The following is a 14,076-nucleotide window of genomic DNA, read 5'->3' as shown; positions in this document are numbered from 1 at the left end:
TTTTGTTGACATCATAGGTGTCATACCACTGTAAAACTAGTAAATGCAAGAAGAGTATCAAGCTCTGGCTGTGCTTAGATTCTTTTCTTTCAAGTATGGACAGATGTTTACTGTGAAAAGAACTTGTCGGGCACCCAATTTTAAAGAGGCTTGATGTAGTTGGTATGATTAAATGAACCTCGGGCTGCTGTGATTAAATACGTTGTAACCCCACAGTGATCTATCACAGTTTTAAAAATAAAATGCTGTATGCAGTGTGTCTCTGCTGAAACCAGGACACAGTGTTATTTGGGAAAAAAAAAAAATCATCATCTTGTGAATTATACATTCTTATCTGGTCCATAATTAAGAGCATTCCACAACAAAGTGCATATTTTATCAAAAGTCAAACAATATGTTTTAAAAATCAGAAGAAGCATTTAAAACTAGTGCCCTTGCATCCTAATAGTTTTACTGGAGTTGCAGAGGTGAATACACATTCATGAAGAGCAGGAAAGAGTTCGAATTAATGTTTCTTTAATGAAAACAGTAAGACACTTCTCTCCCCTATGCCGAGTTCACATGGATGCTTTATAGTTGGCATTTGACAGTGTCATCATCTTTCAGGGCAATTCTTTCAAATGTATTTTAAGGTTGGTGAACCTGAAAAATTAAAAGTCATTCTGCAACTGGGGTGCCCTATGAGGAAGTTCAGTCCCCAAAAGGAGTCATATGTTGAGGATTCGGTATTTTGATATCATTCCCTGCAATTTAGTCCAGAACCAGCACTCCAGCAGGTTGCTTGTGCAGGCACCTGTTGCTGCTGGCATATGTCTTTGGGATAAGATATAAAACAGAGGACTGGCATACTTTTGGTCAGTAAAGACCCTGTAGGGCATTTAGTAAGAGTGTGGGTGGTTAATGGCAGTGTCCTGGCTAGGTTTCAGCTGCAGTTATTGCATTCAACCTCCTTACCTTCCATCTGCGGTTTCAGCAGGACATGGTGTTCCTCACTTTCACTCTGAAACTGTTGAGTAGTGCTTCTGTGTGTCGTTACACAGCCGCTGTGCTCCACCATGGTGGTATATACCCAATATGTATTCAAACAGATTTGGCTTCACATCATGTTTCAGGGCTAAGTTATGTCAAAATTACTTTCCAACATGGTCAGTGGAATTACTCTGGTTTTAAAGTGCAATTACTCTGGATCTAAAGTCTAGCCAGATTTGACTCAGTGTCTACAAAATCACTTAGCAAAGTTTGCAAAGGTCTTTGGGGGTCCTTTTGGTCAAAACACAAAGCTTTTTGCTACTGAATGCATAAGACCTGGAGTCCAAGGAGCAACCAGAGCAAGTACCACTACAAACTTGGCAGGAGAAGTAAATATAAGCATGCATGTAAGTAAATAACATCTCCTTCATGTTACTCTTCATTCGAATACATACTGCCGGTGTCATTCTCAGTGATACGTTGGGGAAGGACAGTAGTTTTTTCTTCCCCTGCTGTAACATGCTGGTATCCTCATGCATACCCTGTGTCTTTGGAATGAAGAAAACAAGTCCAAGAGGTAAGAGAAAGGGGGTGTCAGAAGGGAAGAAGATCTATTGCTTTTGATTTTTCTAGTAGAGTGGAGGCTGCAGTGAAACCAAAAGATAAAGATTTCTACTATTGACTGAGAACTCAGTAGTGCTGCACTGTATTTGTTTCTGCTGCAGCAGTATAACTCAAGGAAAGGACTGCTGACACTTTAACATGAGTTTTTTCATATGGTTTCAGTTGGTGAAGGAGGGCTGGTGGGAGATGGATGAGAAGTGACAGATGAGGGGAAAAAATTTTAATGATGACTCTCTGCAGGCTAAGTGTCTTAAATCTCATATCAGTTGCACATGTATAATCACAGGGAGGAAGTATGGACACCTTTTTATCAAGTTTACAGGAGTAAATGTAAGTTAGGTTCAGCACGGTACAAACACCTATCAGGAAAATGAGTATGAGATTGTATGTGTAAGTGCACATTTCTATGGAAAACTAGATAGAGGGATTATTTCTTTCCTACTGAGGTCAGTGGGAGTTAACCAAAATGAGCAAGAGGTGTTGCACATTGCCCATCTGTACTAATGTGAGTTGGTGTGCTGCTGCACACTTTTCGTAACTTACCCCAGGAGTAGTAGGATTACCCATAGTGTAACAGCTTGAAATTTAATTGGGAAGCAAAGAGATGCTCCTGGGAAATTCAGCCAAACAAAAACAACAAACCCTAAATCATGGAAATTATGTAGGCCTGCCTTTATTAGAAACAAATGTTGATTTTTTTTTTTCTGTCTGCACCCTAATTAAAACCATCCTCTGCAATTATAGTATGACCAAATGAATATCTTTCAGTCTGCTTTTCAACTGTTACAGCTGCACTCAAAATGTTTCTTTGAGATCAGCTAGAAAATATATATCTCTTTAAGAAGGGCTTATAGAAGAAAGACTTGTGATAAACACTAGACTTGCTTAATTATTTAATCAAACGTATCTATGTAGTATTTTGTAACAGGGATACTTAGCTGATATGCATCAAAAGCAGCAGTTTATGGTGCATATGCAAATTTGCTAAAATATGGTGGTTAGCAGTGTGTTTTTCTATAGAACTTTGGGTGGTTCTCAGAAGTTACCACAATAGTGCCCCAAACCAGTCTACTTCCAAGAACATAAGGCTTGTTTAAGAAGTAATTTTAACTCTTTTTTAACCTTTCTATTAATCTCAACTCTTTTATAATCATCTCTCACCATGTATTCAGCCAGGTGTGTATATACATTTTACCTATGCCAAGAAGTTAATTAGTAAGATAAAAATAGAACTGCAAAAAGTCTGTGGTGTGTATGTAGATACATGTATTAGTGTGAGTGTAGACATATAAAATTATCTGCAGGTAATGCAGGCACAGGAGTCAATGGAGCTTCTCACACAAAGTGACAGTTTAAAACAACCGATTTCGTAACAGAAGTTCAAGGTTTACAGTTTATTTTCATAGTGTAGACTTATGTTTGTGTAGACTGTTCTTATTTTCTAAATAGAAAGTTTTTAAATTGGAAGGTTTTAAAGGTGAATTGAAAGTTTGAAATTTGTAAAGCCTAAAGGCCCTCAGGAAATGAAGACTCATCTTCACAATCCTCCCTAGTTAAGCTCCTAAAAATTAGAGTGATCTTTGTGCCCATTTTCTGTTGTAGCCTGTTTGTATCATCCAAGATAATCATCTTGACACCCATCACTTGTTCTATCTGACCGAGAAGTTTAAGACAAGAGGTACCCTAACATATCCTGACACATCCCTTCCTAACATATGATCAGCAAAAATGAGGAGGCAGGTTCAGGGTGATAAATTATGACATTACTTTATAGATCTAATGAAGTGTGTGCGTATGTGAATGTGTATCTATACAAGTAATAGTCAAGTGTCTGTTTAGAGTTAGAAGAAGATTCAAGGTTATGTCTTGTATCCTTAGAGGTTAATATAATATGATTTAGAGATTAAAAGATTTTTTACATCTGAAATTGTGAGAGAGCTATCCACACATATAAAATAAAAATAAACACAAGGCTATATGGCCAAAGAAGGAAGAGCATCACTATGCTGAACAGTTTGCTTGTCTCGTGCCTGGCTTAGAGCTGTAAGCGTGCTGTGGTATCTCTATACTCACTGACTTCCTTGTACACATTGTCACAGGAGGCTTGGCTTAATCAGTTGTGAACTGAAAAAAGTAATATAAATTGGAACCTTTTGTCATGGAATATTTAAATGTGGATATGATTTAATGGCTTTGGGGAGAAAATTTAGCATGAGAGATTGTAAGAAACAAGAAATCGATTACATGTAAGAAAGGACTTGAACGTCTAATCAAGTATTACCATATACAGAGAGATCCCTAGCTAGTTATAGCTTAATTCAAAGGGGATAATGGTTAGATTTTTTGTTAAGTTTTATCAAAAAATGACATTCCTATTTGCTCTTTATCTAGTTTTGCATAATACACACTTACAATGATTTATGGAAAGCCATCACTATGTAAATATTGAAGCATATGCTACACAGTATCCGTAAGTAGTGTGTTTTCTATTAAATACAGGCATCTGTGCAATTTTTATTTACTTTTGCTGGGGGAAAAAAGCCAAGCAACTTATTGCTGAAAATTAACAAGATATAGCTTGATATAACTAGTAGGAGTAGGCAAAGATCATTTAAGAGCAGCTTTCTGATTCCCTGCTGTTTCTTTGAATGACAGCAAGGGTAATGCCATGACAATCGCACTCTTGACTGCCAGTTTCTCTGATCAGTGGGACTTAGCAGCTGCTGAAGGTCTGGCCCTCCTCATTGCAAACCCTTAAACTAAATGAAACAAAGAGGGGTGGTATCTGATTGAGAGGTAGCTCATGTAGCCAACTTATGGCTTCTCTAAAGCATAGTGGGAGCCCCCATATTTAGACGATGTCTGCCTGTTCTGTGCATGCAAAGAGCTGGGTGTGCTGCCACCGGGTGAGGGACTGTGTGGTACCACCTTCTGCTTATGTGTGCGAGTCTGTTACAGGATCTGTACCTACTATTCTCATGAGTTATTGTTGTGCTGGCTGTATTTAATTTTTATTTACTTAAATACCCATTTTTGTAAAGCATCCATCTGTTGCATAAGCCTGTGAGTGATTTACAAATTAAAGCAAAAACAAAACAAATTACTACCAGTAGTACATTACAAAGCAGCCTGCAGCTGGGTGCAGACAGGAATCCTAATTCAGTACATGTAAACAGTGTAAATTAGACAATGTTATTTCCATCTTCAAACAATGCAGGTTACAGTTAGAAGGAATTAATACTTGTGGTTTGGGATTAGAAATGTGTGGATTTAGATTGGGTCAGAGGTGACAGTGAAGGCCTGGAGATCAAAATCTGAACCAAGTCTGGTTTTGCAGTTCCAGATAGGAATTACTCAAATGTAGAACCAGTATGGCTGGCTGGAAGTTGTGAGAGAAGTTTACGTAAGAAGCTTTAGGTCACACTCATGGGGAGGGTAGCCAAAATTAGTTGGATGGGAAAAAAATAGTCTTAGAGCACTAAAATATGAACCTGTCTTAATTGTTTGTTTGTGGTGGTGGTGTTTTTTTTTTCTCCCTCCCCTCGCCCCATTTTGGTTTTGTTTTGTTTCACTTTGTTTTGTTGTTGAGTGGAGTTTTTTGATGTTCTGGATGATTCCTATTAGATAGCACTGACTGCCTGTAAAATACTGCTTCATCAGGCAGGTAGAACTGGCAGGGCATAGAAATTAGAAATGTTCAAAGGTGGGGACGTTTCCTGACTAATGCTGCAAATCAAGACCAGCATCTGCATCGTGGTGTTCCTTCATCACTGTGTAAATACATGCTAAACATTTTCTGCATAGAGATGGTTTCTGGGCTTTCCATCTGGGTCAGCTGGGTAAGATTCTCCATAATTAATTGCTGTTGAGGGTTTCTTAGTCTTGTAAGGTTTGATTGTGAACGGTCATGTGTGAAGACTGTCTAGAGGTTTTACAGTTGCATCAGGTACTGAAACATACATGGCATTGACCTTCATCACTGACTTTGTATCCACAGGTGACACAGATCAGAACTGAGATAATAAAACCAGATGTAATCAAATAAATATATACTTTACTATTTGGGGCAAATTGCATTTTCCGATACTCTAGGAAACGTGAGGGAAGAGAAGAATCAGTCCTCTGAAGACTGAAGATAATGAAATAAATAAGACCTGAAAAAAACCCAGAAAGGCTTTTGCAGGCTTCATAATCAAACAAGAGCTAGTGGTTTTTGCAATAGTGCATAGTCCAAAGTGTTCAAAGTTCTGAAGCTGAGATTCAAGATTTAAAAAGATCAGAGACAGTACAGTGCAGTATCTTGCAAGGCTTTCAAACTATTTAATGCATGAGGAAGCATTGGAATAATTCTGGTTTGATGGCCTGCAACAGTGCTTATTAGTTATAGTTACTGTGCTGAGGTTATGTCCAGCATTTGCCCCAAAGGAAAGATGCCAATAAAATTATGTATTAATTATATAAGTATTTTAATATGTTTTTATCAATACATGCTGGAATGGATTGCCTGACATTACATTGCAGAATTTTTAAGTCCTACCTTCAGGCAAATCTCATGCTTACTAGCAAAAATGAAAGTGTGAAATGCTTTTTAATGTATATTTAACAACAGATAGTCTAGTGATTACTGATGTGTATTCTCTCTAGATTTTTCCCTTGCTATCAGAAGGCAATGTTAAGAGACAACATTTTTACACATTTATGCTATCTACATCCATCAGATGCTTACTTTTTACATACTTTTAACTGTCATTTATAACAAGGCAGAAAAAAAGTAATCTCTTAAATCTAAACCATACCAAGATTGCAAGCTTACAATCAATTGCCAATAATAGTCCAGTTATGCTTAAAACCAGTGCCCCAATTTCTACCTTTTGATACAAGTTAATAATGAATATGTTTTTCAGTATTGCAGTCATGGGGGAAAAAAAAAAAAAAAGAGAGAGAAAAAAAAAAAAGGAGTAAGGTACAAGTATTATGTGCTATTTTTAAGACTTTTTGCCTTGCATCAAAATTTCTTGTGAGATGGCCCACGAGTGACTTACTCTTATGTCTGCTTGCATTTAAGAAGCAAATCTATCAAATGCATTTATTTAACTCTTTCTTATAGTGTCACCATTTAATAGTGATTGAAGTACAATTTTTCTATATTTTACAGTGGAGTGCACAGGAACAGTTCATGTTTTACGCTAATGTATGCTAAACAGTAGCATTGTACATAGATCAACATGGATGTTAAAATGAAAGTATTGAAAGCATTTTGGATCACAGAGCCCCATGGTATACATTTTGTTTGCTTTGACATTATTAAACTCAATCTGTTTCTCTGACTGTGACTCTTAATTACTATATTTGTATGGCTGGAAAGTTTGAAATTTTGGTCGAGTTCTGTTAATGCTGTTTGCATGTTGGTTTTTGAGCTTACTGTTTCATGTTCAGACAGCAGAACACCTTCTATTGAATTCAATAATTATGCAGAATCAATAAGTTTTTTCTTTGTGTTTGTCTTTGTTGTTTCTTTGATATGGCCTCTAGGATGCTGCAGGCAAGGTGCTGGACCGCTGGGCCATCATGTCCAGGGAAGAAGAGATCATTACCCTTCAACAGTTCCTGAGATTTGGAGAAACCAAATCCATCGTGGAGCTGATGGCAATTCAAGAAAAAGAAGGGCAGGCTGTGGCTGTGCCATCTTCAAAGACGGATTCAGATATAAGGACTTTTATTGAAAGCAATAATCGTACCAGGAGCCCAAGTCTCCTTGCTCACCTGGAGAACAGCAATCCTTCCAGTATTCATCATTTTGAAAACATCCCAAATAGCCTTGCATTCCTGCTTCCATTCCAGTACATAAATCCAGTCTCTGCTCCGCTGCTGGGGCTGCCTCCAAATGGCCTCCTGCTGGAACAGCCAGCAATGAGGCTCCGTGAACCAAACCTTACAACCCAAAATGAATATAACGAGAGCAGTGAATCTGAAGTTTCCCCTACACCTTTCAAGAATGAGCAAACATCCAGCAGGAATGCTTTGACCAGCATCACAAATGTTGAGCCTAAAACTGAGCCAGCCTGCATCTCTCCTGTTCAGACACCTACTCCTGTCAATGATTTATCAAAACCAGAACACACTAAAAGCTCATTCCGCATTCACAGAATGAGGAGAATGGGGTCGGCCTCTAGGAAAGGAAGAGTGTTTTGCAATGCATGTGGCAAAACTTTCTATGATAAAGGTACTCTTAAAATCCACTACAATGCCGTTCACCTGAAAATCAAGCACCGGTGCACTATTGAGGGCTGCAACATGGTCTTCAGCTCTCTCAGAAGCCGCAATCGCCACAGTGCTAACCCCAATCCCCGCCTCCACATGCCTATGTTAAGGAACAACCGTGACAAAGATCTAATTCGTGCTACATCAGGTGCCGCCACTCCAGTCATAGCAAGTACAAAATCCAACCTAACTTTAACAAGTCCTGGGCGTCCACCAATGGGGTTTACCACTCCCCCTCTAGATCCTGTACTACAGAACCCTCTTCCCAGTCAGCTAGTGTTCCCGGCTTTAAAGACTGTCCAACCTGTTCCTCCTTTTTACAGAAATTTACTTACTCCTGGAGAAATGGTGAGTCCTCCAACCTCGCTCCCTACCAGTCCAATAATACCAGCAGTGAGTGGCATGGAGCATCCTCCTCCTCCTCCTTCAGAGTCATCGGTACCTTCAGTGCTGATGCCCACTCCAGAGTCTAATGCTGACCTTGCCCCCAAGAAGAAGCCAAGGAAGTCGAGCATGCCAGTTAAAATTGAAAAGGAAGTTATTGATACTGCCGATGAGTTTGATGATGAAGAGGAAGAGGTGAATGACAGCAGCACGATGGTGAATGACATTGGTCATGACAATCACTGCCATTCTCAGGAGGAAATGAGCCCAGGCCTGTCTGTGAAAGACTTTTCCAAAAGTGACAGAAGCAGATGCATTTCTAGACCAGACATAAGAAGGGCAGACAGCATGACATCAGAAGACCAGGAGCACGAGAGAGACTATGAAAATGAGTCAGAGTCATCAGAGCCCAAATTGTGTGAGGAATCCATGGAAGGTGATGATCGCCTCCATGAACCTGGTGAAAAATCTATGATGCACAGTGACAGACCAGATGAAAACCATGACTCTTCCAACCAGGATGTCATTAAGGTGAAGGAAGAGTATACAGACCCTACATATGATATGTTCTACATGAGCCAATATGGACTGTACAATGGAGGCAGTGCCAGTATGGCTGCCCTTCATGAAAGTTTTGCTTCTACATTCAACTACAGCAGCCCTCAGAAGTTCTCCCCAGAAGGTGAAATGTGCTCCAGCCCAGACCCCAAGATCTGCTATGTGTGCAAGAAAAGTTTCAAGAGTTCCTACAGTGTGAAGCTTCACTACAGAAATGTTCATTTAAAAGAGATGCATGTCTGCACAGTGGCTGGCTGTAATGCTGCGTTCCCATCACGGAGAAGCAGAGACAGGTCAGTAAATATTAATTGATTTTCTACATTATTAAATGTGTTGAATTATGTAAGAATAGGCAGTTTAGGATATATGAAGAAACAGAGAGATGTACAGTAATGACAACTGACAGTCGTGTTCCCATGACATTGAGAGAGTTTTATCACTTTGAGATTTTCATTGTTGCTTGGCATTCAGAATAGTATATATTGTGCCATCCTCTTAAGTGACTGGCTAGATAATAAATGTCGCTGTTCTTTCTGTGTGCCTGTGAACATGTGTATTGTACTTCTGTTTATAAGCTGCAGTTTTTATTACATTGATTTTCTTCTCCCTGCAACTTTTAAAACAAGAAAAACTTCTATTAAATATATAGTAAATTATATACAATACAAATATCTCCATGTATGCATATCAAACCATAGAACTAGGAAGTAGGGGGAGGTGTGGATGGACGGTTGGATGAATGGATGGAGAGAGAAACAGAAGGATTGGAATAAAAGAATGATTTCCATCCCCATAGGGTCATATAAAAGGAAACAGAAAGCATTAGAAGACTATTCTTTTTTTCTCTTCAATTTTCAAAACTAGCTGCTGTGTTGTAGCAGGAACAAGTTAATATTAAGAAAATAGTTGTCTCTTTCTTTAGTAGAACTTATACACCTCTCTGTACACTATGGTCATTTAGTCTATTTTATCTTCTTTTCTGCATGTGAGCAACTGCCTTTCCCACTGATGGGAATTATGCACACTCAGAGAGGAGAGGCTAGACCCCTACATATTTTTAAGATCAGCCAGGGTATATTCTGCTGGCCCTTCAGATGACATCATGCCCTAGCTATGCTGCATCAATACTGAAACAGTTGGGCTTAAACAGAAGCAGCTGGTCCTTAAACTCTTAGGGTTTGGGGTTTTTTTTTTATACACCATTCTTTTTGATTCCTGAGGAAAATGTAATATAAATGGAATTTGTCAAGGTGGTAGGATAACACAGTTATTTCATACTTGTAGATAAAAGCTCTTGCATGTGATGATGATCATATTGTCACATAACAAAATCTCTCTGGTTCATGGAGTGATGGTGAGATTGGGTTGTCTCTTTTTCTTTACTTGTGTTTCATATTTTTTCATTATGTTGTAAAAACTTAGCAGACACAAGAAGGAAATTAAACCTAGCTAAACATTTCACACACAGCTCCCTTTTTTTTTATTTTTCCATTGAAATTGATGTGGTTTGAAAGTGAATATATCATATATAAAATGAGAGAAAGTTAGTGTCGAGGATACTGAGGAGCCAAAATGCACTATTTTAATGGAGAGTCCAGTCCCCAAATATCTCATGTCTTCTGTTACTATTTATGAAATCCACTAAACAGAAAAATAGGAACACACATAAGAATACAAATTCAAAACGGCTAAGAAGGACAATCTAGAGTTTGCATTTCAGTAGGATGAAACCACTGGACGTGAAGCAGGTAAACTAAACTAAGACTCCCTTCTTGGGGTATCCTGATAACTTTTTTGAGACTTGAGTTTGACAAGGGAAGCGTGTGAATTAAGTGGCATAATCTATGCTGAGTTTAGATATGTGCAACCCCATTTAGTTCCTTAAATTGCACAGGTTTTGTTAGTCAAGAATTTGGCTTGTTTGGTCTGTTTCCATAAGCGAATTATGAAGTCAGTCATGTACTACGCAAAACAGTTTTGTATTCAGCATGTAACGTAAAAAGTGGCTAACTTTAGAGTTTGGAACTTTATGCAATGCATTCTATTTCAGCAGGAATCCACTGATAGATCATACTAATAATAAAGTTAACATAGTAAAGATTTGTAGGTTTTAAGAAAAAGATGAGTGTGATGACATACATAAAATATTTCTGAGACAAAAGGGGCACATTTTGAAAATATTTTGTGAACTATGTAGGACACTCCTTTTAAGCTTATTACAAGCAAGCCATAAAATAAAAATCTTATTCAGGAACTTAAAATGCAGGCTGCATATTTAAAGGCAAAATTATTATTTACACATCATCTTGAGTTGTGTAACGCTCAAGACCATCTTTTTATATCATTACACTAGTAACATTCAGAATATGTTTCAATTATACATTGCACTTGGGACAAAAAAAATTCATGGGCATATTATATCCTTTAATTGCAAAGATTTAAGAGTGGTTATACACTTCAAAAAATTCAAAGGTATGGTACAGTTTGCGTGCACATTCAGGCTTGATGTTTTCATTAGCACTCATATTTTAGAGAGAGTCATTACCTAAATGTAAAATTTCTACCTCTTCAAATTATGGAGAGCACCTCAAAGATAACTGGATAACTAAATTAATAGCATTGCAAAGTGAGAACTTCTCCCAGCCACTTAAATCAATTTCATTTAAAAGCTCTGAAGCATTTTGCTATTAAATGCTGTACAAGAAATAAGAAATAGCTACCTAAAGCACACAATAATAATTCCTGAATAATATTTGTCATGTACTGGTGTTCCACTTTGGACACATTATAAAAAATCTGTGTGATTTCCTTGTGTTGTGAGTGACATAATCTTTGACTAGCTAGAGAAGCTTAGAATTTCTTTACTTTGAGAATGAAAACATTTTTTCAGTACTATCTTCTTAATGAAATCAGAGTTTTAACTATCCCATAGCTTACAGAGTCTTGTGAAGTTACTATCTTTAGTAATTTTATTAATCATATTACTAGTATTGTATTAATTATTTTATTAATCCTATTATAACTAGTTAGTGGTCTAAAACTCATAACTCCAGTTATGTTCTAAAACAAAATACAAGCTTATGTGGAGATAACTAACATTGGCTAATCGTCTTTGTTTGCTTTAGAGGCATCTGATATGGCTTAAAGGCATTTTCCAATGCAATTCTAGTTAATCAAAGGTTTGTCTATATTCCCCATTCTGTACATACACAAAACTCCAATTTGTTAACAGTGGGATGCGCTTTGCGAGAGTGGGGTTGTGATACAAACTGCTGGTTACTAGAGGCAGCGGGTCATGTCAGGAGCAAATACAGTGCTGCTTTGACTGAAGGAGGGTTTTTTTATCCACGTCACAGCTGCAACCCTCCGTTGTGGAATGCATCCTGTAGCAATTCATGTTAAGGGCTGACTAAATCCAGCTTCACCATTCCTACATCATTTGTGCCAAGGTCAACTCCTGTATAAATATCCTTCTGCCAGAAAGGTTGGAATATCTGCTGAGATCTTTGACTAAACAGTGCTATTCCTTGTAAATTAGGATCAAGATAACCAGAAGATTCAGGAGTCCACCTCACATGTGTTTTTTCAACACAGGGCAGAGGAAAGTAAAGCAGATTCCTGGCCCTTACCATCAATGACCCAGTAATTCTGTTTTCCCTTCTAAAAATTAGGCACTACTGCTTTTGACTTGCCAAGCTCCACTAAGCGTAGATTTTTTTAAAAGGGCCTTTTTTTATCACCTTCTGAGCTACAAGTAACATCACTCACAAAATCAACCTTATAGGTAGCTATATCTTTGATTGTTTCTCCAAACAGATAAGTCTTTCTGTCTTTGTTTTCCTGGAAGCACTACACTTGTGAAAACTGCTTTTTCTTCCATTCTTCACCAGCAACTCCCTGAATTAGCTGTTCATCCATGTCTGTTTCTGTATTTACTTTACATGTCCTTTCTTCTAAAGGCAAGATATTCAGGCTACTTCTTCTTGTAAGAAAGAAATTAAGAGTAAATAGGGAAAGAGACTGTATTAAAAACTGCGTCAGTGGTCAGAAGCAATGTCATGAACCTCCTTTTGAATGAAAGAGGAGGATAATTTTTTAGATGGAAAAGAGAAAGAAGAGAAAGAAGGTAAGTTGTTGTGAGAACCATGCACTTGAATGGAAAGAATTCTCTCTAAAGTGAGTTGTCTCTGGACTCGGAGGGTGTCTCTCCTGTGAGTGAGGAGAAAGGCCCTGTGGCCCCAGTGGTTAGATTGCCCTGGGATATGCTTCCCAGCTTTATCTGTGAGTCCTGCCCCAGCAGTTACTGACTTTGCCTTACAAAGAGATAAGTGTGGTTGGTCCTTGAAGCCAGCACTGAGTTACAGCTGCTCAGGGAATGATCCTGAGCTGTAGATGAGACATGTGGATGCGAGGAGGGAGTAGTTATTTCCTGTTCAAAGCGGACACCAATGCCAAAGTTTCATCTAAGAGTCTGTTGGAGAGCACATGCAGAGCTGAAAGTCAGGAAGCTTCAAGAAGTTGGCTTCATTTGTGGCTCTCACCTTTAAGAGCCAATAATATTATGGTCAAAACCACTGATAAAACAGGAGAAGCTGTCAGATCTTAAGGAGAAATACAGCCATCTTCTCTGTCAACCTTAGTGCAGTTTCACCTAGTATTGGCACTATTAAAATCTGTGTTTCTTAAGGTAGGATGCAGCATTAGTAACAATATGTTGCCACATTTTCCTTTTACTTAGTGTATGCAAAATAAATTAATCCTCGGCGTACCTGTTCAGAGGAACAAAGCAAGAACTTTTCATTTTGTCTTTCTGCTACTAAAGTAGGACTATTAATTGCTCAAGTTTGTCTTTAAATTTTTGCACCAAGTGAGCATGTGTGTCTGTGTGTGTTCCACAAGATGGGAAAGGTGACTGAGACCATGAATGAATTTAAAAACAATATAATATCTGCTCAGGGTGACTTATAAATAAATAAGAGGCAACTATTGGTGCCAAGTGTGATCTTGCCACTTGATTGCTAGTTAAATCAGTCCAGATTTAAACATGTAAACTCCTTGATTTGTATGGAGCAAGACATCTGTTGGTGGTTTATTTAAACCTGCTGATGTCTCCAGAACTAAATTTGTGTGGATATAGGCCTCTGGGTAGCTGTACTGAAAAAGCAGAGACATATTTTTTGTCTGGTTACCTGACTTCCAGCCCTGTACAGGTGTGCTTGAATAAATTAACAGCAGTTACCTATGATGAGCCACTGGATACATTATCAAGAGAGGTGAAGA

General features: G+C 38.2%; 1 protein-coding gene across 1 annotated transcript in view; it reads left to right on the top strand.

Annotated features, from left to right (window-relative positions):
* Positions 1 to 14,076, top strand: part of BNC2 (basonuclin zinc finger protein 2) — a 233,054-nt gene that overhangs the window by 202,146 nt on the left and 16,832 nt on the right. The window contains exon 5 of the mRNA XM_074855944.1: positions 7,126 to 9,089. Coding sequence (XP_074712045.1) covers positions 7,126 to 9,089 — 1,964 coding nt within the window. The remainder of the gene's footprint in view (positions 1 to 7,125; positions 9,090 to 14,076) is intronic.

This window comes from Strix uralensis, chromosome Z (genome assembly GCF_047716275.1).
Source record: "Strix uralensis isolate ZFMK-TIS-50842 chromosome Z, bStrUra1, whole genome shotgun sequence".
Taxonomy (NCBI): Eukaryota; Metazoa; Chordata; class Aves; order Strigiformes; family Strigidae; genus Strix; species Strix uralensis.
Note: the sequence above shows the minus strand (reverse complement) of the source record. Positions and strands in the feature narration are given on the sequence as shown.